At 34.5% G+C, this 25,057-nt stretch overlaps 1 protein-coding gene across 2 annotated transcripts in view; it reads right to left on the bottom strand.

The window, feature by feature from the left end:
- The window catches only part of LOC126924910 (protein slit), a 588,806-nt gene that overhangs the window by 24,964 nt on the left and 538,785 nt on the right, over positions 1–25,057 (bottom strand). Inside the window, exons 2-12 of one of the 2 annotated variants that reach the window (XM_050739886.1) lie at positions 17,400–17,471; positions 15,737–15,880; positions 6,308–6,379; positions 5,952–6,023; positions 5,655–5,868; positions 4,588–4,751; positions 3,914–3,985; positions 3,723–3,794; positions 3,567–3,638; positions 2,820–2,963; positions 1,683–1,846 (exon numbers count right to left, since the gene is read on the bottom strand). In XM_050739886.1, coding sequence (XP_050595843.1) covers positions 1,683–1,846; positions 2,820–2,963; positions 3,567–3,638; positions 3,723–3,794; positions 3,914–3,985; positions 4,588–4,751; positions 5,655–5,868; positions 5,952–6,023; positions 6,308–6,379; positions 15,737–15,880; positions 17,400–17,471 — 1,262 coding nt within the window. The remainder of the gene's footprint in view (positions 1–1,682; positions 1,847–2,819; positions 2,964–3,566; positions 3,639–3,722; positions 3,795–3,913; positions 3,986–4,587; positions 4,752–5,654; positions 5,869–5,951; positions 6,024–6,307; positions 6,380–15,736; positions 15,881–17,399; positions 17,472–25,057) is intronic. The other variant, XM_050739887.1, reaches the window with a different exon arrangement.

Raw genomic sequence — 25,057 nt, 5'->3', positions numbered from 1 at the left:
GCATGATGTCGCTGTTGTTATTCTTGAACACGCACGCCTCAAGATGTTCTACGCGTATAGTACAATGGTACGCCTTCTCGAGTATCTCTTCTTTGCCACTTATTTTCTGTCTGTCGTTTTATAATTCGCGAATATTATTCGATTCTCTGTCGATTGAAATTTGTGAAAGCTTGGAAACGTTTGTTAGATTTAAGATTAGCCACCGAAAAGACTAGAGAATTTGTTTCACGCATTTAATTCACGTAATGAATCAGTTTTGGACCTATTTTGTTGGCTTATGATGCCTTTAGCTTAGATTGGCAAGAATAAGCATAAAAATGAAATTTACGATCAGAAGAGTTAAAATTGCATATTATATATTTTAATCACATTAATTCCTCGACTGATTGCTTTTATTTTGCTTATTTATTTATTTATTTTTCTCTGTGTAATACTTTTTTTTAGAAGATTAGAAACTTTATTTTAATATTGTTTTTGGAAACATTTTAAGTTTCTAACTTAACGGCTGAAAATGTGTTTTCTGAGGTCACTAAAAAGTTTTTTTTTATGCAAATATAGTGCAGGAAGTCGCAGGATATTTGATTGCTATAAAAGAAGATCGAAACATTGATAAGAAGTTTCGTTAATTTATTACTGCATATGGATTATGTTTTGAGTGGTTCAAGATGAAACGCGCTATCAGAAATATGCTCGACAAAGGTTTGCAAGAATTTACGATGGTTGCATGAGTTAACAAATTGATTAAAAGGTGACAGTGCAATTTATTCTGCTTTGTCACTCTATTTCAGTTGCAATCTCGTGAGTAATACTCACAGAAGCTAATCGATATAATTAATTATTTTTACGCTTGTAGAATTTTGATCGTTAACAAGATCGTTATACAATGGTCTTCTAATTTTAACATTTAATAGGTTACGTTAATTAACTTGCGTTATCTACGAGGGATGCAATAAAGAAAATTATATTAATATGAAATGGTTAAAAAAAGGAATAATTTGGTACATTCAAAGAGACAAGCGTTTTCAACATAAATGATAAAATCACATAACTAAACGAAAATTATGCGTTTCCTACGAATCATCGTGGTTTTAACTGAATTAACTGCAACTAATTCTATTAATACTTTTGAAATGTTGAAGGCGGTAACAGAATACATATTTAATTCCAATATCAAATGTGTGTTAATCAAAATTGTGTTAATCTGAAATTGATTGATTATTGGTCACTGATAGTGTTGACATAGAATTGATTGATTATTTGATTACTAATAGTGTTGATTGAATTGATTGAGAATATAGTGAATTTTATAATTGCACTTTTATGAAAGATGGAAAATGTAATTCTTTAGTCTTTGTACTAATATCGCGATTGATTTAAATAATTTTACTGAAAATGATTCCGATGATAACCAATCGTTCATAGTAGAAGCCTTTCTTCGATAAAGTGTCAATTAACGACAACTAATGTATCAGAATATTCAGCTGAATCATTTAAGGAAGAATAAGAAAAACTTCATGAAACTTTAAATCACTGAATCATTTCTTAAGTTACACCAAATACTATGAGCAACGATTTCTGTCAGCCAAAAGATGGAAAATATCCTCGTGTATTACCAATTGGTATCCGTGAGTTCCGGTGATGCGTTTAGAAGAGAAATATCAGAGAAATCGGGTCGTGCTTACCCTTACATTTGAACTTGTCGTCCCGCATCGAATCGATCTTCCGCTTCTGCGCCCTCTTCGGCGACTCGCACTTGGCTCCCGACGTCTCGATGGGGTGCGCGTGAAGATACGCGTTCAGCCATCGTAGATTGCAGTCGCAGATGAACGGGTTTCTTGCCAAATGCCTGCGGAAAAGCGAAAGGAATTTCTTAGAAATCATTTTCTGCCTTGATCAATTCCTTTTTATTCAATCCTTTCTAACAGTTTTGGGATTTCATTTAGGATCATTACTTCACTTTGTCGTTTTATGATTTTATTATTATTCTATAAGCCTGATGAGATTAATTTTATTAATTTAACTTATGGAATCATTTAAAGAGATATTTTACTTAAACAATTTTAAAACTTTTTCACATTTTTCTGAGATCAAAGACATAACTATATGGAAAGAAATATTTTTCCTTATTTTAAAGAAAGAATTTAAATGGTAAAAGATCTAGCACAGAATCCAGTGTTATCGATTCATAAAATTTACCAATTTCGTTACTTTTAAACACACGACAATAGAATCTGGAATACGTACGAAGGAATAAGAATAATCTATTTATGTATTTTATGCAAAAGAAGATCTTCAGAAGATATTCAGAAATTATTCTTGCATCAATCATCATATTATCCCATTTCAACTTACTTTTTTCTATAACTCAAGTATCATTCGATAGCTGGCGAAATTAAGATTATAAATTAATAAAAAATCTGGAAAATTAAAGCTTTTTCCCTACGTGCCAATAATTTTCAAAACTATTCAAATTTCTATCATGATATCTGCCATTTTTCGAATATTACGATTACTCGCTGATATCCATCGTTGCTATTCTCTAATAGTTTCAAACGAATAATATCGTGATAGTACAATTAATTCAAACAGAATCTAACAATTTGCCCATATTTTCATGAAACAGCGAAAACGCTGAAAGAGTGTCAATCAGCGAACAACCGAGGCCAGAATATTCTGTTGAGCCCGTGGTACACAGCGAAACGAACGTGTACGGTGACACGAGTTTGCAATTCGATCCTGCACAACGCGTTGGAAAGGGCTCGAAGCGTTAAAGCCGCGGTAATTTGTATAAATTAACGGTTCAATGGCGGGATACAAACAGCGTTTCAATGCTTCGTAGATTGGCGAAAGTTCCATTGGCCAGGGATCTGATGTTGTTATCGTAGAGCGACAACAGAGTCAGGCTGGTCAGATCTCGGAACAGATCGGTTCGTATGCAGGATATCTCGTTCGCGTTCAGCAGCCTGAAAAGTTTGTATTGTTTCGTCAATTTACTATCGTTGCGATGCATCCATTTTCTCGTGCAATAATTAAGCAATATGTGTGTAGGAATTTATTTTACAATCAATTCAAATTAACTGTTAAAAGCTATCAAGTGGATGAAAGTTCACTGTAGGAAACCTATTTTTAAATGAAAAAACTGATTAAATAAATAAGTAATAAAGAAATTTTGTCTATGATAGCATTTAGGGGTTGAACAACTTTTATCAATACGTTGAAAAGAAAATTCATTCTATTATTTAATAATCCTGAACATTTAATGAAATTATATATAGCATTAATTATATCGCTTCAGACGATTACTGATGCTACTTCTGATACTACTACTTCTGTATGCAGTATATACATATTTTCAGTAAGTAGTTTGTACGTTCTATATAAATTTTCAGATCTGTTTGAAGTTTTACCAATATAATATAATATAATTACCAAAATAATCACAGTGCTAATGAAATTTCAAAATAATTTCCCCATTCAATTTTACTTCTTCAAATTAATCAAATTTATCGATGATATATTAAACGTGTGTACGAAATAAAATGTAAACGATTTCTATGTCGACTTACAGTAACTGCAAATTGGTCAAGCCTTGGAACAACCCACCAGGTAATTCGGTGATCTTATTTCCATACAGCACACTGTAATCAAGCGAAAAGCTTCAGTCAGAAAAATATTCTAATTTCGAGTTGGCTGTAAATTTTCCTATTATACATTATACATACAGTGACTCCAACGATTTCAAGCCGTGGAACGCGTCGGCCGCCACCTTTTTAATTTGATTGTTGCTGAGGTCGCTGTTGACGAGCAATGAAAAAAATGGCAAAGATTAAAACATCGTCAGGCGAAATGAAATCGCGTTCGGAACACAACATGAAGAAAAACATAAATTGGATTAATCGCGAACGTCACTCACATTCTGCGCAGTTTTCTGTACGGGGAGAAAGCCTTCGGCGGGATTTCCGTGATACGGTTCTGCTCCAAACGTCTGCGAATGATTGACAACATAGAGAATAAGTTAACAAACTCTCAGGCTAACGACCGCTTGATTTTTCCGCGTAGAAATTGCCTCGGGAATGGAACACGGAGAAATTTTCGTGGATGTCAAATTAATTGGTTTTTATTAACGACCTTGACAATTTCTAACGTGTTGAGAACGAATGTGCATGAGTTTTCCAATTGTAATGCAACTGATTTGTTTTTGCACTTGTTATTTATTTATTCTTATTATTTTTATTTTTAGCTTTGTTTATTCTTGTAAATTCAGATTTGATTTCATTTATTTTATTGTTGTACCAGCAACAGGCAGTTTATTCGTGGAATTATTCGTTCTTAATTTTTAGATAAAATTGAGAAAAATTGTAACCAAATTTTACTACATTTACTTGTTATTTTATTTATCCTAAGATATTTACGTTACGTTGGTTAAATACGAATTTATTTAGTTACTATCGTTAAATTTGAAATTCGATTGTCATTGTTCGTAAAATTCGATGTTTACTTCTTTGTCGTTATATCAAAGAATTTTATGAATATAGGAGACAATTGGCAATTCTATACGGAGCTTGTGACAAAATAGTGTGTACGAACAGTTCTGTGGTATCCTCCGGCAGATGGGTGGGTACTTTCGTTAAAGAATTCTCTCTGCAGTCGACGATACCATCAGCACATCTGCAAGGATGCGGGCACTGCGGTTCCGCGCTGCACTCTGATCCTGTACGCTCAACCAGCCCGGAACACTTGAATTCGTGCTCCTGTTTCGCGGACAGACACATGAAAGATTTCAGTACGATAAAGACACTGCTTTAAAAATTCGCCAGATTATACCAGAAAATATTTTGGTTAAGATGAAACGTGATAAATATAATTTAATACTAAAATTACCAAACTTTTGCAACTGTGTAGAGAAAACTTTTCAAGAGAGACATTTTGTGTTAGTAATTGTTAAAAATTTGTAAGTTATTTTAGTAAATTATTATGATATTAGCTTTCATTCTTAATTATTACAATACTGACTGTAATAGGAATATGAATATAAATCGTTTAACAACAGATGGTAGAAAATTTAAAAACTGCTTCTACAAGCTACATTATGATGGAGATGAAGAATAAAAGATTTAGTTTGGAGACAGTTGGTATCAGTTGTGGATATTTAAAAATTGATTAAAATATCCCAAAGGGTTGATAATCTCTTCTACATGAATGAACATAGGTAGACTAAGTAAATGCAGAGTGATCGCTTGTCATATTTTAATTGTAATATTCCATGTACAGTAAATCTAAAAGCACAGACACATTACATATTGGTAGTTTTAGTATTAAATCTCTAAAGATAAATTTCTATTTAGGAACATCAGTAGTAAACGTCGATATTTTGAATACTGACAGTGTTATAAAGATAAAATAAATTTCTCTTAGAAATTGATCTCGTACGAATAGAAGAAGAAGAGTACCAATCCTTACTGACTGGAAGTATTGATTAATGGAAATCTAGACTAAGTAGAAATACCATCATGGACAGACGTATGTGAAAGAATTATACAACGTTTAAAACGAAGTATTGATTACTTCAGTTCTAAATGTTGCTTTATTCCAATTCATTGGTTACGTTTTCTACGGAATTGAAAATGCGTAAGAATAATTCGCATCAATCAAACCTGTAAATCAGCGATATTTCGATCCTTCAAATGAATTGGAGAGCTGCATCGCGTATGTTGACCAAGTCTCGGATAAGTTTTTAAATGTCGAGAAAGCCAAGCTAAGTGACAATCGCAAGATAATGGGTTATCCACCAGCTTTAATGTTCGTAAATGCGAAAAGCCACTCAACATTTCTTTGCCTAATGTCGTTAACTTATTGTTGTTCAACATTCTGCAACAGAAAAACAATATATCAAAATTATTTATTTAATCGTCGATCGACAAATTATAATTGCATTGTATTTATCTGCTTACAATACTTCCAAATCCTTTAGCTCTCGTATCGATGCCTCGTCAATGCAGGTTAACACATTGTTGTCGAGATACCTGATAACAAAATTTGTTTATCTTGATATAAATTAATGACAAATTCTTTGTATTTCAATGCTCTTACGCTTATTTTTATACGATATAAGAAAAAAACTTTATTTCATTCATAAAAATCTGATTCTCTTTCTTTATGCGACTAGTGTCTGACTAATGCAATTGATACTACTGCATAGAGCACGCATCTTTGATCGCTTCTACTAGTTTGCATTTGACTTTACTCAGAGTTTCAATTATGGTACTTCGATGATATTGTTCATAGGAATTGTTAAGATTGCACTTACAAATACTTTAGGGATGAAATCCCTCTGAGTGTCTTTGGTCCAATCGTGGCAATCTGATTGTGGCTAAGGTCTCTGTAACAGGACACCATTAATTATTACAGCAAAAATGATTGTTATTAGATTTTACAAAAATATTAAAAATTAAAATTTAGTTCGGTAGAATGATCTTTTTTAAAACGGAAATATTTGTACCATGGCGTACATTAAAAGGGAATATTTTTATTACACAATTCAATATTGACTTGAATCATAAAGAAGTGCTGTTCTTTTATATCAACTTTATTACTTTCCTTAAAAAATTACAAAATAACTTAATCTAAAACATGTTTCCCATTACCAAATACAACCTTTTTTCCAGTCTTATTTGATAGTCTATTAATCCTTGAACAGAAACACTGTGAAGAACATTAACAAAAACAAAACCATCCTAATTCAAATTGATCTGTATCATATATGATCTAGCATACTCGTGTAAAAGCACGACATATTTATAATCGCCTAATGATTATGAGTAAATCAAAATTACTCGTTTTTCTCTTTAAGAAAACTAATTATCTACTTGGTTAGTTTCTTTTTTTTCTGAGAAACTCAGCAAATTTTCGATAAAAATACAACAAAAAATTCAACAAACGTCGTTTACGGAAACGATTACGTTGCTACGATTAATTATTTATTTAAATGCAATGTTTGTAAAGAAGGAGCTCATCATCGATCGTGAAAAGCAAGAAAGTTGAACTCTAATACTTGGTGCATTGACCTTTTCCTAAGTTTTCTGTCTTAGAATTAAAGTCTGATTTCCAATGGTGGAACAATACCGGTGTATGTTCTACTTCTCTACAGTTGGTATCAAGTTCGCTCTACATGTGATCAATAATTTAAGAAGTTGTCGAGTGTCAACTATGTACTACGGTTCCATGGATGACTCTCCACATGGAAATTCTTCGGAGACAGTCCACAACTCACGTGTGACCGCGTGCACGTGCGCCAGTCACGTGGGTGACTATAGCCTTCTTTAAGGTTTCACAGGGTCGTTACACGAGTAACGAGTCACCATTTCCGCGGCTTCACGTGACACGTCTCTCTCTCTCTCTATGAAATAGCAATGTCTCTTCAAAGAAGGCGTTACGTTGTCACTTGTAGAAAATATTTACGTTAATTACGGAAACCTTAGATACAGTTTCAAATTAATAATTAAGAATAACAGTAAAAAGAATTATCTATACCAGCATCAACAGAGATTGACATTAAAACAGTTTAAATGTGATTCAATAATATATGATTTAATTTAATGTAAAACGCCTGACTTGCGCCTACAGTTCTTCACAATTTTATAATCTTTTAAAATACGAATTAGATTACTTTTACCATAATAGATCGTGAAAATTATTTTAACAAAGGGACGTGATATTATGGTAATAAAAGAGCGTAGACTCTTCTATAAAAATAATTAATTTGACATTGAGTCAAATCGTTGATCATAGAAATACGATGGAACAATTAATTTCCTTTATGCTAATTAATTTTTGTAGAAGCCTTTCATTGATACCTCCAATCCTTTATGAGATATTCGATGAGATATCGGATGAATATAAAGTATATTAAGTTACCTACCATCAGAAACTTACAAATAACATTGTTTACAAAACTATTAATATACCGATACGATAAATTTAAATCAAGAAGCTTGTTAATGAAATAACTCTCGATGGTATACATAAAATAACCATTAACATCTCTCATCCTATACCTTAACGTAATCAACATGCATGTTAAATTTAATTTCAATTACCAACGCTATCGTTAACTTATACCATATCCACATATTTGCTATTAATAATCGATATAGTACGACATATTTTTGATATTCACCGCGGGATAAGGTTGCGAAATTAACCGGAAAATGTTTTCTTAACAGAATGCGCTTCATCATATTTATCGTCATAATTTCCTCGGTACGCGAACACCATGAATAATGCATGGCAACGCAACGTTTTTCGAGTGCAATGCGCGCTTAACGGTAGAGTCAATCACGATAATGGATCCCTCGCTAAACCGTAGGGTTCATTTAAATAGATTGCGTTACGTCTCGCGTTCCTCCGCAAAGATCCATCCGTTCGAACCTTTTCTCGATGCACGAGTTTAACCAGACGTTCGCGATGATAGGTTAGAGGTCTCGGCGCCTGGTTCACCGTTGACCATCCATTGGCTACGAGACTCGCAGTCTGTAATTATGTCCGCTATCCGAGGCTACGGACAAAGCATCTCGACAAGACGAATACGAGGTAACAAAAATAAGAGATAAAGGCTCGAAAGGGAAGCTCGGTGGAGTCAAGGAAATCCGGAATAAGTAAGGGAAATCTGTATTGAATAATATATCGTATCTATTTCTATAATTAATTTGAAAATTTCCTCTTGCCTAATAATTTATAAATTAGTAGTACATACAATAGTGAATTTACGAGTCGCGTGTTGTAAGTTATACACTCTTTTTTTGTAATTTTATAATTTTGCAATCTTATTATGATTTCACGTAAATTTTAAGTGCGCTGAATTAACATGGTATTGTATCTATGTAAAAATATACACTGGCTCACCAAACTACTACTACTACTGAACTTATACATGTCTTTTATGAATACATTGTGTGTGTTATATAAAACGTTTCGAAAGTTCATTGACACTGTAACGAGACTATCACGATTATGTGAGTAGAGTTTGAAACGAGTCTAGAGAGATTTATAGAAATTGCAAGATGTTTGAAACAAGTATACATTTCACAGAGATCAGAAGAATATTTAATCGATTGATTGTCAGTTATATTGGTAAAACATAATATTTAATAAAACCATATTTAACATCTACTGAACTCTGGAAATGCTTTGTAATGTGTAACACGTAGAATATGCATATACAAGTTTTCTATGATAAATATTTAAATCCTTTCGTTAACAAGTGTACACACATATGAAAATGTATACATAATCATCCATATACATACTGTGTGATTTTTACTATTTAGAACTAAACTAATGTATGATTAATTCTCAGACTAAGTAAGAGAAAAATGTTGAACAAATTGAATTGCAATATTTATTTTCCACGCACTCGAAACGCTTTGATAAAGCAAGAACCAGCAAATTTAGACTGTTGCTTACCAGAGCCAATCCTAGAAGCAATTACCGAATTTCGGCCACGCAGACGTGCCAGGAGCAAAAGGAGAAGGCCAGGCTTTTAGTGGTGCCGGTTTCATTTGGGACTGGTGTTGTAGCTTGATCATGATAAGTTCCTAATTTGAACAAGCAATTTGGTACGACCATGAGTGGAATGCTTCTATTCCGTTGACGGTGCGATTCGAAGAAGGGTTACAAGGGATAATTAAATTTACTTCCTACTCTTTTCCTTTTCCTTGATGAAAAGCAGTGTCCACGTGTCGATGTAGCACTTTTGTCCCCCGTAAATTCCCTAGAATTTCAATAATTTCGAACGCGTTGCCTGAGATCAGTGCCGGTAGATTAAACTCCCACCGCGCTCCCAGCCAATCCAGAAAGCAATTACTGAATTTCGACGTAGCCGCTCCTTCGGTGGAACTAACAAAAGGACCTTCTGGACCTCTCTCATCTCTCTCTCTGTCTCTCTATCTTTCTTCCTCCCTCCACCTCTTCCTCTGACTCTGTTTCTCTGTCTCTCTAGTCAGTGCTCGATTCCAAATGTTGCTGGTACTGTGCTTTGTGTTACCGCGATAAGAGTTGAGTGAAACGGAACCTGATTGGTGACCGCTTTTGATATCATAAGAGAATAGTTTGTCTTCCGTAAAACAGTATTCGTAGCTTGTAACTATAATTTAGATATATTGTTAATTACACGTTAAAAAATGTAATATTTTTGGAAAATTGAAAACAAAGTGGTATTCTCTTGCTCGAGAAATTGTCTGTCCTTGCAATAGATAAAATAAATCGTCGTTGATAAAATACATTTCTTTGTACTTGCTCCAGACCAATAACTCGTAAAAAAAGCTACATAAATGTTGCATGTAGCGGATCTTGAAAATTAATTCTTACTAAATCTTGAATGAAGAAATTGTATTTCAGGCTTTTAATTCATTTTTGCACAAGCAATTATCTGTTGTCTACGGTCTCTTCACTTGTAGCCTGTATATCATAGTTTAGATGGAAAATCAGGGAATGTTAATATTCGTAGAAATGATTGGTGCAATAATTATAAGGTCCGAGTTATTTAACATTGTATTCATGACACAATTTCGCACAAAATAATTACGCAAATATTCAAGGAACTTAGGTATATTCATGGTTAATGATAAATTACGCCGTATTTGCATGTAATAACTGCGGGCTAACTATGATAAACGATGTTACGCGCAAAATTGCTGAAAATTACATTCAATTTTCCTTCTTCGTCCTGGCTTCGTTTCTTGTTCGATATATTATTTCTATTATTAAACCAAATGCATCTCTCTCTTTCTATTTGATCTTTTATTAATATTCGTTTATTAAGATTTCCTCCACATTTCTCATTTACGCTTTCCACTTTGATATTTAACAATTTTTCAAAATTAATAACCCTACCTCCAGTATTTTGAGACTAATATTATATATTACTATTATAAAGACTAATATTTTCCGAAATTTTCAAGAGACTGATAAAGATACATATTTAATACCAAAATCAAATAATCAGTTTCATATAATATGAAATTTAAATGGTAACACGCGCCTGATTCGCATGGCATTCATGATACCTATGAAAATGAGATGTTGAATTTGATTAAAAAAAGAGTTCATTGGAAAATAAGACGAGTGTCAATCCGTCGCTATTGTAAGTGTAAACAGAACAACGTTTCGTGCAACCATATCTAGAATCAAAGAAGCCTAGTCTCTTACGCGACGAAATACCGTTTCGTCCATAAATTTTGATGGCTAGGAATCGCAAGACGTTCAGTGGACCGTTTCGTTGCTTAAATCACCGCAACACCAGGTTGTCAAAGCGGACGTGGCTAACGTTTGTCCCGGTTATTATCGGCTTAAGTGTACAGCGAACAAATGTTATTGCCTCGTAAATACAAGCTTGTACGTTCACCACAGGTTCGAGGGGTATCGCGTTTCAAGCTGAGAGCAATATGCTTGCACACGACGTAGTGATACTAATCAGCCGCGTGTCCGCGCCCCTTTCCATTGTGTCAAACCATTTATTACCAGCGGAGCTTCATCCTCTTACCACCTCGAATAGCTTTCTACATTTGCGCGATGGGTTAATCACATGTTTCCGTTCTACGCTGTTCCGTCTGTGCTCCACGGTACCTCAGAAAACACGACGGAGCTCTTCGCAGAACGATGGTACACGGTCACATCACAGAATCGAAGGAATCTTCGTGTACAGTTAATTAATATTTTGCGCCTTCTGATTGCTAGCTTGTACGGAAATCTCTCGTGGGACGATACAGCGTGATTAATCAATTTTCTCGGTACGTTAGAAAAATGTACGTAGGATAGGGTGAGTCTGGAATAATTGCTGTGAATAAATCTGCCATTTTTTACTGATCGCGAGATTGTATTGTTAGGTAGTTTTTACGTTTTTCTTATTTTCCACAAGGTGGAGTTTTTTTCCATGCAAGTTATGAACATTATTTTTTAATATTTATCTCGGAATTTGCGATTATTTATGGTGTATCCTGTTGATAAATAAATTGACGAAAATAAGTAATTTGTTTTGAAAGATGTTTAATATTAATTATGTATCTGAGTAATGCAATTCAGGATTTGGTAAAAAAGTAAAGTTGGCCAGTTCGCTTTCTCATGTTACGTATATTTGCATAAACCTTCTCCAATGTTCATTAGCACTTTAATGAGGCATCGTTGTCACGATTATATACGTATGTATTGATAAAATTTGAAATCGATTTGAAGATTCGAAAGTCGATAACGTAACTCGTTATGAGTACATGGTACATCGTTTACAAGCGAAAACAGAGTTTACATATTTACAAATGAGATGCAAAGGAAATGTGTATAATGTAAATTTAATAATGTAGTTTGTACGTATTATGGATAATGATGGATATGTTAGTTGTTGTTTTAACATATATTATAAATACATTCTGAGTAAGCTTACTATTATATTTATAATTTTATAATTTTGTTAGATTCGCGGTAAGATAAAATTAATTACTTAGCGTGATTTCATGTTGGATAAAATTGCGTGTGTTAAATAATTTAGTTTTCAACGTGAATGTTAATAGAGATTTTAAAGTAAATGGTTTCAATGAGATGAGATCGTAACTAATTAGGTTTCCATGAAGAGAATATTTCATACAATACCTTAGTTTCGTATTACTAATTACTTTCAAGAGAAAAGCCAATCCGTGTTTTTAAATTCAAAAAGCTTAAACTTAATAAGCTTAAACGTAGGCCGATTAATCTGCGTATCATTACCGCGTCGCTGTAACATACTTACTCTGGTTAAATATCTTTCTTTGAAGAAAATATTTTTACTGCTATTATAAAAGTATTCCACGCTTTACTTACGTTGATTCTCATATTGGAATAATTACTTAAATATTGTTCTTTCTAACTCTTTTTTACGTCCCATATCTGGAAGCTTCATAATACGTGGATCTATTTTGAATTGAATATTTTAAATTGATGACAGAAGATTGAGAACACGTTTTATTCGAATATATTCCTTAATTACTAATACTTTTTTTTTGAAAAAATTCATATACACGTGTGTTATGTGTAGCAACAAAAAATGTTGTGCATCTATTATTTCCTTATAAAACGAAAGGGACTTTTGCGACAACCTAATATTATAGAAACGTCCTATTTTGTTCCGCCAAGCAACACCCCCATCCGTGTGTTAACCTTCTCTGGTTTCCTACAGGGGCATCGACTTATCCACGCCGGATGAAGGATTATCAAGCGTCCGGATGCCCGTGAGAATCTCGCAACATAATACGTCCTTTTGTAAGCTGGCTGATCCCGGCCTTATCATCAGAGACTATAGGTTTTCGTGTCCGAGGGCAGAGTGGAAGGCCTCGAGACTCGTAGAACTTTCGAGTTCTCATCTGACCACTTCACAACGTGATAGATGGGCCCATCCTCCGCCATATTCCTTTCTTAACCTTACATCTTCTTTTGTTTTTCTCTTCTGGTCTTCTCTTTTTATCTTGCTTCCCCCTTTACTTCTATATCATCGTAGATCACATAAATAGAAGAAGTGTCCCTTTCTTTTTTTCATAGTGAACAAATTTCTTGACCATCGAGCAGGTTAACATGGCGTACCATTCACACAGAAGCTATGTCTGTTTAATCATGATAGAGGTTGGATATGTTCCCATTCTCCTTTTTATCCTAGACCAAGTGACGGACTTGGGATCAGTTGATTAAGATTCAGGATTGAGAAGCACTCCAAGGGAAAAGTGGATCTTCGTGTTAATCTCGCTAGATCGCATTCCTGACGCTGGGTGCTCGATCTTCCTGCTGGCCAGCGGCTGACTGCTTCTTGATCCGGGGTCGGTTATGAAGCATGAATTTTTCGACTGACTGGTTGATTGTAGATAAAGGTGGAATGGGATTGTAGAAAGGAGCAGCGAGTGTTTTCCTCCATTTCAATTTTTATGTACCGATCATCCAAGCATTATAAGTCGCTCATATAATTACTAATAAATTATAATTTCTTTTAAGGATTCTTCTAGTATTGTTTATACTTTATTCGTGTAAAACTGTCTTAACGATGCTTATTTTACGGTGCGATCGCGAATCTGGCAATTTCTAATTAATGATACTCCTACATTACGTATTATACATCGATATGTTCGAAGGATATTTTCCTAACAACAATTTTTAATAATACGATAATATAAGTACCGATGAAATAATAAAACAGCAACGAAGTATACTAATTAAAAATACGTATCCTACGAAAATAGCAAAGTATCGAATACAGATTCGTCTTTCTAAAACACAATTCATTCGAAAAATAAGAACTCGCATACCGCGACAGAGCTGAGAAGAACAGATCGTCGAAAAACCTGCTCCATTTTCCGCGGACAATAGCCTTCGTTCGTAACATCGTTCAGGTGTGGGTAACATAAAAAAGAATTGGAAAAGTCGCTTTCTAAAAATGCGGCAGTAGCCCAGTAGTCGATAGATGAAACTTCCGTTCGCTTTTCCCTCCCATTCTTTTCTCATCTTTGCTATTCTATTTTTTAAAGTATAGGAAGCAGAAACTCGAAAGCGAGAAGCAAACGATCGGCTTTAAAAAAGGAGCAGAACAGAGGAGGCAAAATAGGTTTAAACCCAGAGCGGCAAAGTCATGCGTGTTCAATATGGGCAGAGTCGCGGGGGAGGGGGGAGGAAGAGGAGGAAAGCGGCTTTCACAAACCGAACTCGCATACTTCCGCGTGTATACACGAACGCGTGGGTGGTATGTAGGCCATCGTCTGAAAAGTTTATGCGATAACCTCCGTGCTGCGCCCGACACTGACGAGGAATCGCCCGCGTGGACTTTCCGCGTGTACGGCTGCCACGCGTTTTAAACAAATTCGTGATATCAAAACACGCCTGTCAATGGTCGAACGAATTGTAAAACGCTGCCGTCGCACACCACTGATATGATTTCGTTATGTACGTAGCTGTTCGCTTTTCCTTGTTTAAAGAACGTCCCATTGAATGGCGAGTAATATGGAAGCGTATGTTCTTTTTCCGGCTTGATATTTTTTCAACGAAGATTACTTGGGATTTTGAGTTTTGACTAAAGCGCTATGTATATTTGCAGCTTATGCATTTAAAAGCTATTTTCTTCTTTTTTTTTTTTTGTCATACGGTAGTCGTGGGATTTGGAGTTTTTGGGGTTGGAGGTTTTTATTCAGCCAGACAGATGCGCGCGAAAAAAAATTTTTTAACTTTTGAAGATGAATGAATTTTTATTTACGAAGATTATTTAGTAGCTTAAGTGAAAAAAGCCACTTACTTGTCTCTTCGTGTAAGAGTTTATGCACGGTAAAGATACTTTTTAATTTACGTAAATGAGTCGCGAGATTTTTACCTTTCTGTTGAAAGTTTATTCACTGAGAGAGATCATCCACTGGGATCTATCTAATGAAAAATAATTTTGGGATATTTACAGAATCAGGTTTTTTATCCTCTTTTCTCACAAAATCCATTACCAGCTTTTCTACTTAGTATTTTTAATACAAATATTGCGTTAATAAATCGATGAATGTAATACTCTCGAAAAATATTATTTCGTGTTACAAATATTCCCTTAAATGAACGCCATTTTTACAACAAATTTTGTCACAGAAAAACGAATTAATTATTTCACTCTGTTTATCAATTAAGTACACTATTAATTCATGCAGAAATAATAGTAAATAAGTGGAAGGATAATTTCATTTAATTCTACGGTACTCACAGGCGCTTTAAATTCATCATGTTGCTAAAGAGAAGATCGGGGATGTGACGTATTTGATTATTGTTCAGACGTAGCTTCTCGACACCGACTAAATCCTGGAAGGCACCTCTTTCTATGGTGTGAATTTGATTATTCGATAGGCAACTGCAAAAGACGCATTGAACACCGACTTTATTATATCAGTTAACTAAAGATTTTGTTTGTAACTAAACTAAAGGTTTTGTTTTTAACTAAAGAGTTTGTCATTATAGTATATTGTTACAAAATCGCGGTTTCTCTTCTCTCTCGTATATGATTTTCATTTTTCTACGTGTACGTATATATACAAACACATCCTTAGAATTCAGCGAAGAATGGATTGTTGAAATACGGACATTTTATATATTATAAGATAATATCGTGCATGTGATGCGCGTGCAAACGTCTTAACTATTTCTGCATTATGAACACGAGCAAATCTGTCGACCCAGTTAACGTTAATTACTTTCGTTTCACGCCGATTTCATCTTGAAATTTCGTTCTTCGCGTTTCGAAACGTGCAAGAAACTTTACGCCCTTCGGAGGAAAGTCACGGAGCTGAAAACAGTCGAGGAAAGAATACAATCTCTATGCATAGAGCGAGTTTCACACAGAATTCGAGTAACTTTGCCTTCTTGTTGCAACAATGGCGTCCACGCGGACGACGTTTGCAACAAATTTACCGGAATTTCGCCAACTTTTCGCTCCCCTAAGAGACGCTTCAACGGGCTTCAGCTCGTGGCTCTATTCAATTCTATTTGCAGCACGCGACCAAAGCTATCCGTCCCTTGCCTTTTGTTAGTGACGGGATCAAGCCCATTGTAACCAGATTCGAAGGTATAACTTTGAAAATTTTCTTTAACACTACGAGAAAAAGAGAACATTGTAGGAAGATCCGAATTTAGACTAGACACGGCGAGAAACAAAAATATTCGTACAATTGGGATGTACAGATAGTAAGAGTGATATCTTTTATATTGTACTACTCTATGTGTATTATACATAGACATTTGCAGAGATAAATGTTCCTTTGTATATTGAGTAATTAAACAGCAGATTTGTATGCATCTTTGAAAAATTCCTTTGCTAAATATTATAACCAGTTACACTTTGGATAATTTAGATATTTTTTTGTATTACATACATTCTGTGCATTTGGCAAAACAATGTTTTGTTTGGGCTTCGTTTCTTTCATAAATATATAATTATATAAATATTCAAAGTCTACTAATAATATAAAAAAACATCGCTCTTTTTCCTCTACATTCCAACTGTATGAAGATTGTTGTCTTGCACTGTAGGTGGAATTACCTTTTTATAAACACTTTGAGAAATGTAATAAAGCCGAAAGACTAATTGTTAAATTGTAAGAAGACAAGTATAACAATCTTCTACACTTTCTAGTAATTGAAAATTTTCTATATTTTTCGAGAATTCATACTTCTCTAAATGTTTTTACAGTTAATAATCTTCCACATCAAACTAGTTCAAACAATTTCCAACCAATTTCCTGAAGAATGTACTTCTCTTCGTTGTATCACTTTCCTGCCAAAGTAACGATACTCGAACTTGATCCCATCGCTACCTAGCGTCGCAATTCAACTAGTATACGACGCGCTTCGTTATTTAACGAACGGATACTCACAGAACGTGAAGCGTAGCCATGTCCTCAAAGTCCGTCTTGAATATCACCGAGATATTGTTCCCTTGGAGGTCCCTGGAACAAAGAGTAACGCAACGTTGAATTAATCTCGCAGTGACACAGTAGTAGAGCGAGTCAATAATACGTCCGTCGTTTGGTCGCCGGGCAAAAATTTCATTTTCCTTCCTTTCAAAAAATCTCATAAAAATCTCGCTATCTCGAGATACGCGCGTTGCTCCTCCTTTTACACGAGAACAAGAGATGAGAGAACCACTCGACAGTGGTGCTTAACTAATTCCATTTCAACTTTCGCCCTCTACTTTGTATCGTTCGTAACCAACCCCCCAGCCCTCTGAAACCTCCCTCCTGCGTTCATCGTATTTATTTGTCGCGAATAAGTATTTCTGTTTCCCTGGTTGGTGCAAATATTTGTCTCGTCACGAAAGGGAGCGCCAGTACAAAGAGCAAACTTCGGAGAAATTTTATCGCCAGCCCTTTTTCCCTCGTTTTAAAACGTTGTCGTTTACGCGCCGCTCAAAGCAACCTCCCGCTACGACGAGACCACCCTGCTGATCGTGAAAACCGGCCTACTGGACCGTAAACCTTGATTTTGTTCGATACTTTGTCGCGTTGTTCTCGCCTTGATTTAGATTGCGCAATATGGCGTGAATGTAACAATTAGACTACGGATTTTTATGTATTTACGACAAATTTAATTCTGCTACGATCCTTGAATTTTTATATGTCGATCTTGCTCTTGTTTTAGCTATTGGAATATATGTAATTTTGTGAGCTACACCGGATCAGCCGCATAGTAGTGATACACATATACGTGTGTGAGTATGTGCGTGAATATATGTGCGTGCGCAGCGTCTCGTAGAACAAAAGAATGTCACTGATTTGTACGCATGGTAAAAGTGAGACTAGATGAGTACTGAAACACGTGTAATGAGTATCTACGAACATCTTGTAAATCATATATTAAATAAATACAAAACTATTTTATTATTATCACTACATGTAATGAAAGCGTTCCTACATATTTATTTTGGCGATTACGATCCATAATTCTCAACATCAGCAAACAAGGCGAATCTGTAACTTTCGAAGGTGTTAACACTATAACATATATGGCTGGCCACGGTTTCTCCTGTGACATTATGATGGTCATTGGTGACCGGAGTGCTTGAACTTCTTACAATTGTAAAAATTGAATGAAAATCAACAGTTAGGGCATCTTAAATATAAACGATAAATAGAAGACACTTTGAGATAAAAAGTGTCCCATTGAAAAATTAAACATCAATAAAGAAAAAATGAGAACAAATCTTGCATTTAACGATGAACTGTGTTAAAACAGTAGCATCCTGAGCGAAACATGTGATTTCGGCGTGGTAGTCAAAGTGTTAAGATTAAAACGCGAAATAATGGTGAACGATAAGAACATTTCTCTACATTTTTCCAAAATTGAAATGTTTCTCGACGTTCCAAAGATTCGATTGGTTTAAATTTTTCTTTGTTTTACTTTCACTTACTTATTGCTAATAAATTTCCCAATATTTCTAAACAAGCGAAAACGTTGAAATACTCGCGCAAACCAGTCGAGCCAAATATCATTCGTTCGAACGGTGTGGTAAACAGAAAGCGTGAATTTGCTTTTCTCGCGAAAGGAGAGCAGAGACCAAGAGGGTTAGCCGTCAAACACAGCCGTCTGCTCTCCCTTGCTGGCAAGTTATTAAGGCCTTATTAAATTGGTTCCTTTTCCCGTGGAAATGTTTTACCTGACAAAAAACGCCAGACGTAGGAACGAGTAACGAGTCAGGCCTACTCAACGACTTCCTCTATTTCTTCATCCTCTTTCTTTTTCTTATTCTTTCTTTTTCTCTCTTCCTGATTCCGTGGTCTTCTTGTTGAAACGTTGACGACAACGACACGGTGGAACGCAAATTATTTCCTCGTTTTCGTAGCCAGACACGCCGATTCAACGACGAAACGAGAAGCGAAGGACTGTTTTTAGCGGCTCTTTTAAGTCTTGCGTGAGATTTTAATTTCAACCGTGGCGGCCATGGCCTTTTTTCGGATCCGACCGGTTGCTTTCCTCCTCGTCGTTTTTCCATTCTCACCTGCCTGGATATTGTCGTCGCGCCGCCCCGGAATAATTGCCGTGAGAGACCCGGGCACAGGTGAATGTCGAACCAAAGCAGCGGAACGCGCTGCAAGAACCAGTCGTTTGATATATTTCCGGTTCGATTTCAACTATCGAAAGGCTCCGGAGAGAGGATAATTGTAAACCATTGACTCACTGCGATATCCTTTTTATCATCTTTAATTCGCTTGAAACACACGATTGGAATTTAATCAACTGCCTAATGTCGCGCAGAGATACTGTAGGATTTTTTTATTTATTTAGGATAGATTAAACAGGAAACGACGGTTATTTAACGTAAACTAAATAGAGTAATGTGCTATAACTAAGACAACTAAATAGTTAATTTGACTCTCTTTCACGCGGACCATCCTCCTCGGCAACGCTGACAACACTCTCTCTGATGACGCTGACAACTCTGATTTTTCAACTAACTACTGCCTGTTAATTCGTCTTTCTCCCTTAAGCATCCCTTTGTCTTTTCTCATAACCCCACCACGTACATGTTCCGTCCGCGGTCATGGTCACTTTTTTCCGCGTAACTATTCGACTGAAACACCGACGACACATTGATGGGTCGTTCGCTCCATTGAAGTGTCCAGACCCTTTTGGCCTGTCGGCACTTAGGCTTTCTCACAACATTGTTTATGGTTCACCCGATATTTCTCAGACAATTTATCCACGATAGTACAATACTACCGAGTTCAATTTTCTTACGTATCAAAGTCAGAGTGCTGCACGATGTGTATAATACGTAAATGAGTTTATAATTTTATCACAGCGATTAAACTGACAAATTGTGTTTGGTGTATCTGTTTAGAGAATCATATCTAAATTTAATGATATATTATGAAATATAAAATTTTTAATGATACTAAACTTGACAGAATTTAGAAACTAATATCTTTAAATAATATTAAATTCTAAAATTATAAATCTAGTATATGTAATATAATATTAATGATAACATCATAAGTATGATAAATCATGATATCATATTATGATAAAATCATAATAATGATTTAAAGCATTCTTTACATTTAAATAATAAGTAATCCTTTGCTAAATTAATAATATAATTTGTCAATTTATAATTCTACTAATTCATAAATTTACCTGGAACATAGCTTTTATAATACGTAAATTATAGCGTTTTCTTCACATATAAAATAGATTTATCATCGTATTACACTGAAACGGAATAATGTATGCAGGAATTATGAGGCAATGTATAATATACGTTATTACAAGACGATGTTATTTCGTCTAATTACAAATTTCGATCGTAATCGCGATATTTCACGTGAAAATGTAATTTCTCTACACTGGAACGCGACAATTTACTGGTTGTTTTGAAAGCAGGAAGGTTGAGGATTGTTTGCAATGGATGATAAATCTGGACAAATCGGGTTGTATTTTTGGATTTCCATCACTCGTGTTAGTATCCGATTTATTACAGAGATCGTTCAACGTGTTTGTCCAATCGTAATTCGAGCGAAATCGATAAACTTGTAAGCTGTCGGGGTATTTGGGTTACAAGGGAAAACAAGCTTTTTCAAATCGATGATTTAAACCGATGGAAATTTAAGATTCTTAACATAGAATTACGAAGCAAATAATGTACCGAAACGATAAACAAATGACAATGGAAGATAAAAATCCAAGTAATTAATAAAACTCGTAGAAAGGTTGATTGTAGGAAGAGATGGCAATTATTTCTCAAACTATCGGTTGTAAAATGATAAGTAGAAATCACGCAATTATAGATTCAATTCTTCCAATTCTTAAATCTTTAAATTTCCAATTTCAAGTTCTTAATTTTATAAAATTCCACATTTTTAAGCTTTTTACCCTGAAAAATTTAAACTTTCCAAATTTTACTTCCTATTATTATATATTTACTTATTTCCGCAGTTATTTCTGAAGATACTTACGATATACAATTATGCGTTTCAAAAATGATGATAATTCATTACGGAAAATAATTCGCTGCACCTCTTCCATAATTATTTTACATAAAATAACGATAAATTAATAACAAATAAGTGTTACGTTTGGAAAATCAAGCGTGTAGAAAAATAGAGAACACAAAGTCGAGTAACTAAGGCATAATAAAAGTCCAACAGCGAGATTAAGAAGGAAAACACATCGATAGCAATAAAGAGTGACTGACGTAAAAACAAGCGAGTGGAAACAAAGTGGATTTTAAGCGAAGATATCTTTTAATCGGGAGATCAAGTCATGAATAGTTTGGTATAGCGTTCGTAATCATGGCATCTCGTTGACGATGGTCAGAAACAGTTTAGCGAAAGAGTTGCAAAATAGAAAGGAAAAGACGGGAGTAGAAGAGAAATAGAAAAAGAGAGTATCGAACAGTATGTAGAGAGCAGAAAGAGAGAGAGAGAGACAGGAAGTATTTAAAATGCAACCCCGGAGCATTTCATCGATGGAGAAGAGTACGACAGCAGAGATAGGCGGCAATCCTCTTGATAATCGTTAAATGAAAAAAGCGTGTTGACGGTGGGTAAACAGCAGCGCGAAAAAATCTGTCGAAGCGGCATCGGTACGTGACATCGATAAACACTTGTTTTTCGCGTCCACCTACGCGTGTGACTTTTCGCTTGTGAAGAGAGCTCATACTAGTGAAAATCGGCGGCCGAAAAAGGGCAACGCAAACTTTTCCCCGTTCACCGTTTTCCAATTTCGAACTACGGAAACGTTTGCTCCGAAAAAAATTCCTGGTCGAGTATAGCTTTTCCCAGTGGTAAACATTTTTGACGGAATTTTGAATTTCAGTTTAAAGTTTGTTACGGCTTCAGCTGGAGCGTTGAAGTTCAGAAGAAAAAACAAGTCTTGAAATAAATACATTTTTGTTGCAAAATTTATTGAAATTAAAAGTGTCGCTTCGAAGGGCGAAAGTTTGTGCACAATTTTTAATTTTATTTATGCAGTAATTTCCTTTCTCCTTGCACTTTTTATCGGTGAAAATAATATAAGATAAAAGGATTGTCACATTGTCGAGATCTTCATAGTTGCTGCAGTGAAGTATAAAGAATTAATTATAAAAAGATATGACAGAAATTTTTAGTTAAAGGTAGTAACATGGTTAATAGACGAATGACAAAGGGAATTATGGTAATGAAAACATGGTTATACAGAATGGTAGATATGGGGAAATTTTCTGACGAAGATTTCGTTCCACAAAATTGGAAAATACGTATATGTTTGCCAATGAAAGTTTTAAATTGTCCACACGATGGAGATTAATGAAACAATAGCTGGAAATCATTGATACACTATAGTATCAGCATATATAGAGAGATATTTTTATGGATTTTAGAATTCTTTTATCGGCGGAAATATTAGGATGCTGGTTTTAAAAAATCTTTGCTTCATGTCTGGCAAATAAACGAATTAGAATATAAATTTGTAACACGTTGTTTTAAGTATAAAACAAGGATACTACGCTATATTATTTAATATTTATATTTTACATTTATTTAACTTAAAGTGGTTATGAAAAGGAAGTTCAGGAATATGCTTAATATCTTTTTCGCTAATCACCACTGTTAGGTCGTTTATTTAGATGGAATAATAGCTTTATAAAGTTCGATGAAATTGAAGTATTTATTTTACAACGCTATGATAAAGCATTTTCCTTTAAATCATGATAATTTTGTTATGTCTTTGACTCGTATTGTAAAATTGTGCTAAAAGTATCCATTATCTTAATTTACTTTTTGTGCTCATATTTTGACAAAACTAATATAAATTATTTTATTTTCCTATTACTTCATCATTTGATTCTTAATGATTTAATTAGATCTTCAAATCTGGAATTTTCACAATAATAGAAACTGAAAAAAGAAAGAATTTGGAAATCTCTCTGTTTTAGTTTTACAATAGAATTATTAAAAAGTGAGCCAGATTTCGTACGATACTCGTATAACAATTCTTCATTAAAGTTAATTCCGAGAGAATACGTAATGATTTCGAAGTTTAACCCACTTATTATCTTAACTTTCTTGTTTCTTACGCAGCAGTTAATTGAATACCAAAGGTAACTTACGACTTTAACTTTCGGTTGAAATAAACGAGAGTAGCCAACGAGCTTTAAAAGCAACTTCCTTAAAACTTCTTTAAATAAAACGCTTATTAAATAGACTGTATAATTTTTCCAACATCAACTCTCTTAAATTACACGATCTATTTAAAAAGGGAGCGAAAAATTCCTTTCCTTCTGGTCAAAAATAAGATAAATCTATCGATCAGAATTATTCTTCTATTCTAATTATTCTATTCATAAACATATTCCCTATCAGTTCACTTTCTGTTTTTGTAAATAGCATTAACTTAAGTATATATCCTTTAATTTCTTCCAGTTTCTACTATTATTCATTCTTTATTATTTATTCTTTAAAAAATATTTTACCTCTCATCATAAAACAGGAGTTCTCCGCGAAAGATAATATCTCATATAATTTTATAAACATTTTTTATTATTTCACAAATTTCTTGCGCCGTTTATCCGTATTATTTTCTTCAGAAAAGACAACATCAGAAAAAAATGTAGTTTCCAGAATCATCTCCTGCAGATCCATAACTTCTGCATTCCATCGTACCGGCATGATTTATATCGCCGAAGAATATTCTCTATCAAACATTCTCTATCGATTCTCTGTCGATATTTCATTCGCTAGGTAGACATATTACTGCTTTAGCAGCTAGCAATTCACCGTTGCCTCCTTCTTCGAAGCTTTTCAATCGACGCCACGTAGAGGAGGACAAAGTGGAAGGATGATAACATGGCGTTGTCGTGTTCTTCGCATTGGCTTCGTTAGCCATTGCTGCCAACCACGCTCGTTTTACCTTGTTCAGGGTTAATCGAATCGACGATAAAGTGGATTATGCAGCAAGACTCAGCTGCATCTGATTTGATAACGCGATCGATCGTCCCACGATCTGCAAACGACGTTCCTCAAATTATCTGTCCTGGGAAATGCGATCGTTCCATCTCAAGACGGAAAATGCGGTGTTTCGAGCAGCAAAAATAAACTGTTACTCACTTACATGAGTCATTTAACACGTTGACTGTCACGATGGTGATCGGTGAGCCATGTTGGTAAATTTATTAGATTGGTGAAAATAAAACAAATTTTATGAATTAAAAAATGTTCACAAATTTGAATGAGTTAGGTAACATTGTCAGAGAAAAACATTCTACATTTACCTGTACTAATTGTTGCTCCGCTATCATGATATAGTATTTGTTACTGAATTCTTTGATTTAAAGATTACATCAGTTTTATTACAGGATTAATCTATCTGTAACTAATTAACACATTTGTCCATGACGCATACAAGCATAAATTGTTTGTAATCTAGTCCATGATTTTTGTAATTGATTTATGGATTTTTTACAGCTGTGATATTATATGTATTAAAATATCTATATGCCTGTAAAAAATATATTGTACATTTAGTTGCATCGTGAGTTGCTTTTTATCAATTCCTT

Source organism: Bombus affinis, chromosome 15 (assembly GCF_024516045.1).
Source record: "Bombus affinis isolate iyBomAffi1 chromosome 15, iyBomAffi1.2, whole genome shotgun sequence".
Classification (NCBI taxonomy): Eukaryota; Metazoa; Arthropoda; class Insecta; order Hymenoptera; family Apidae; genus Bombus; species Bombus affinis.
Note: the sequence above shows the minus strand (reverse complement) of the source record. Positions and strands in the feature narration are given on the sequence as shown.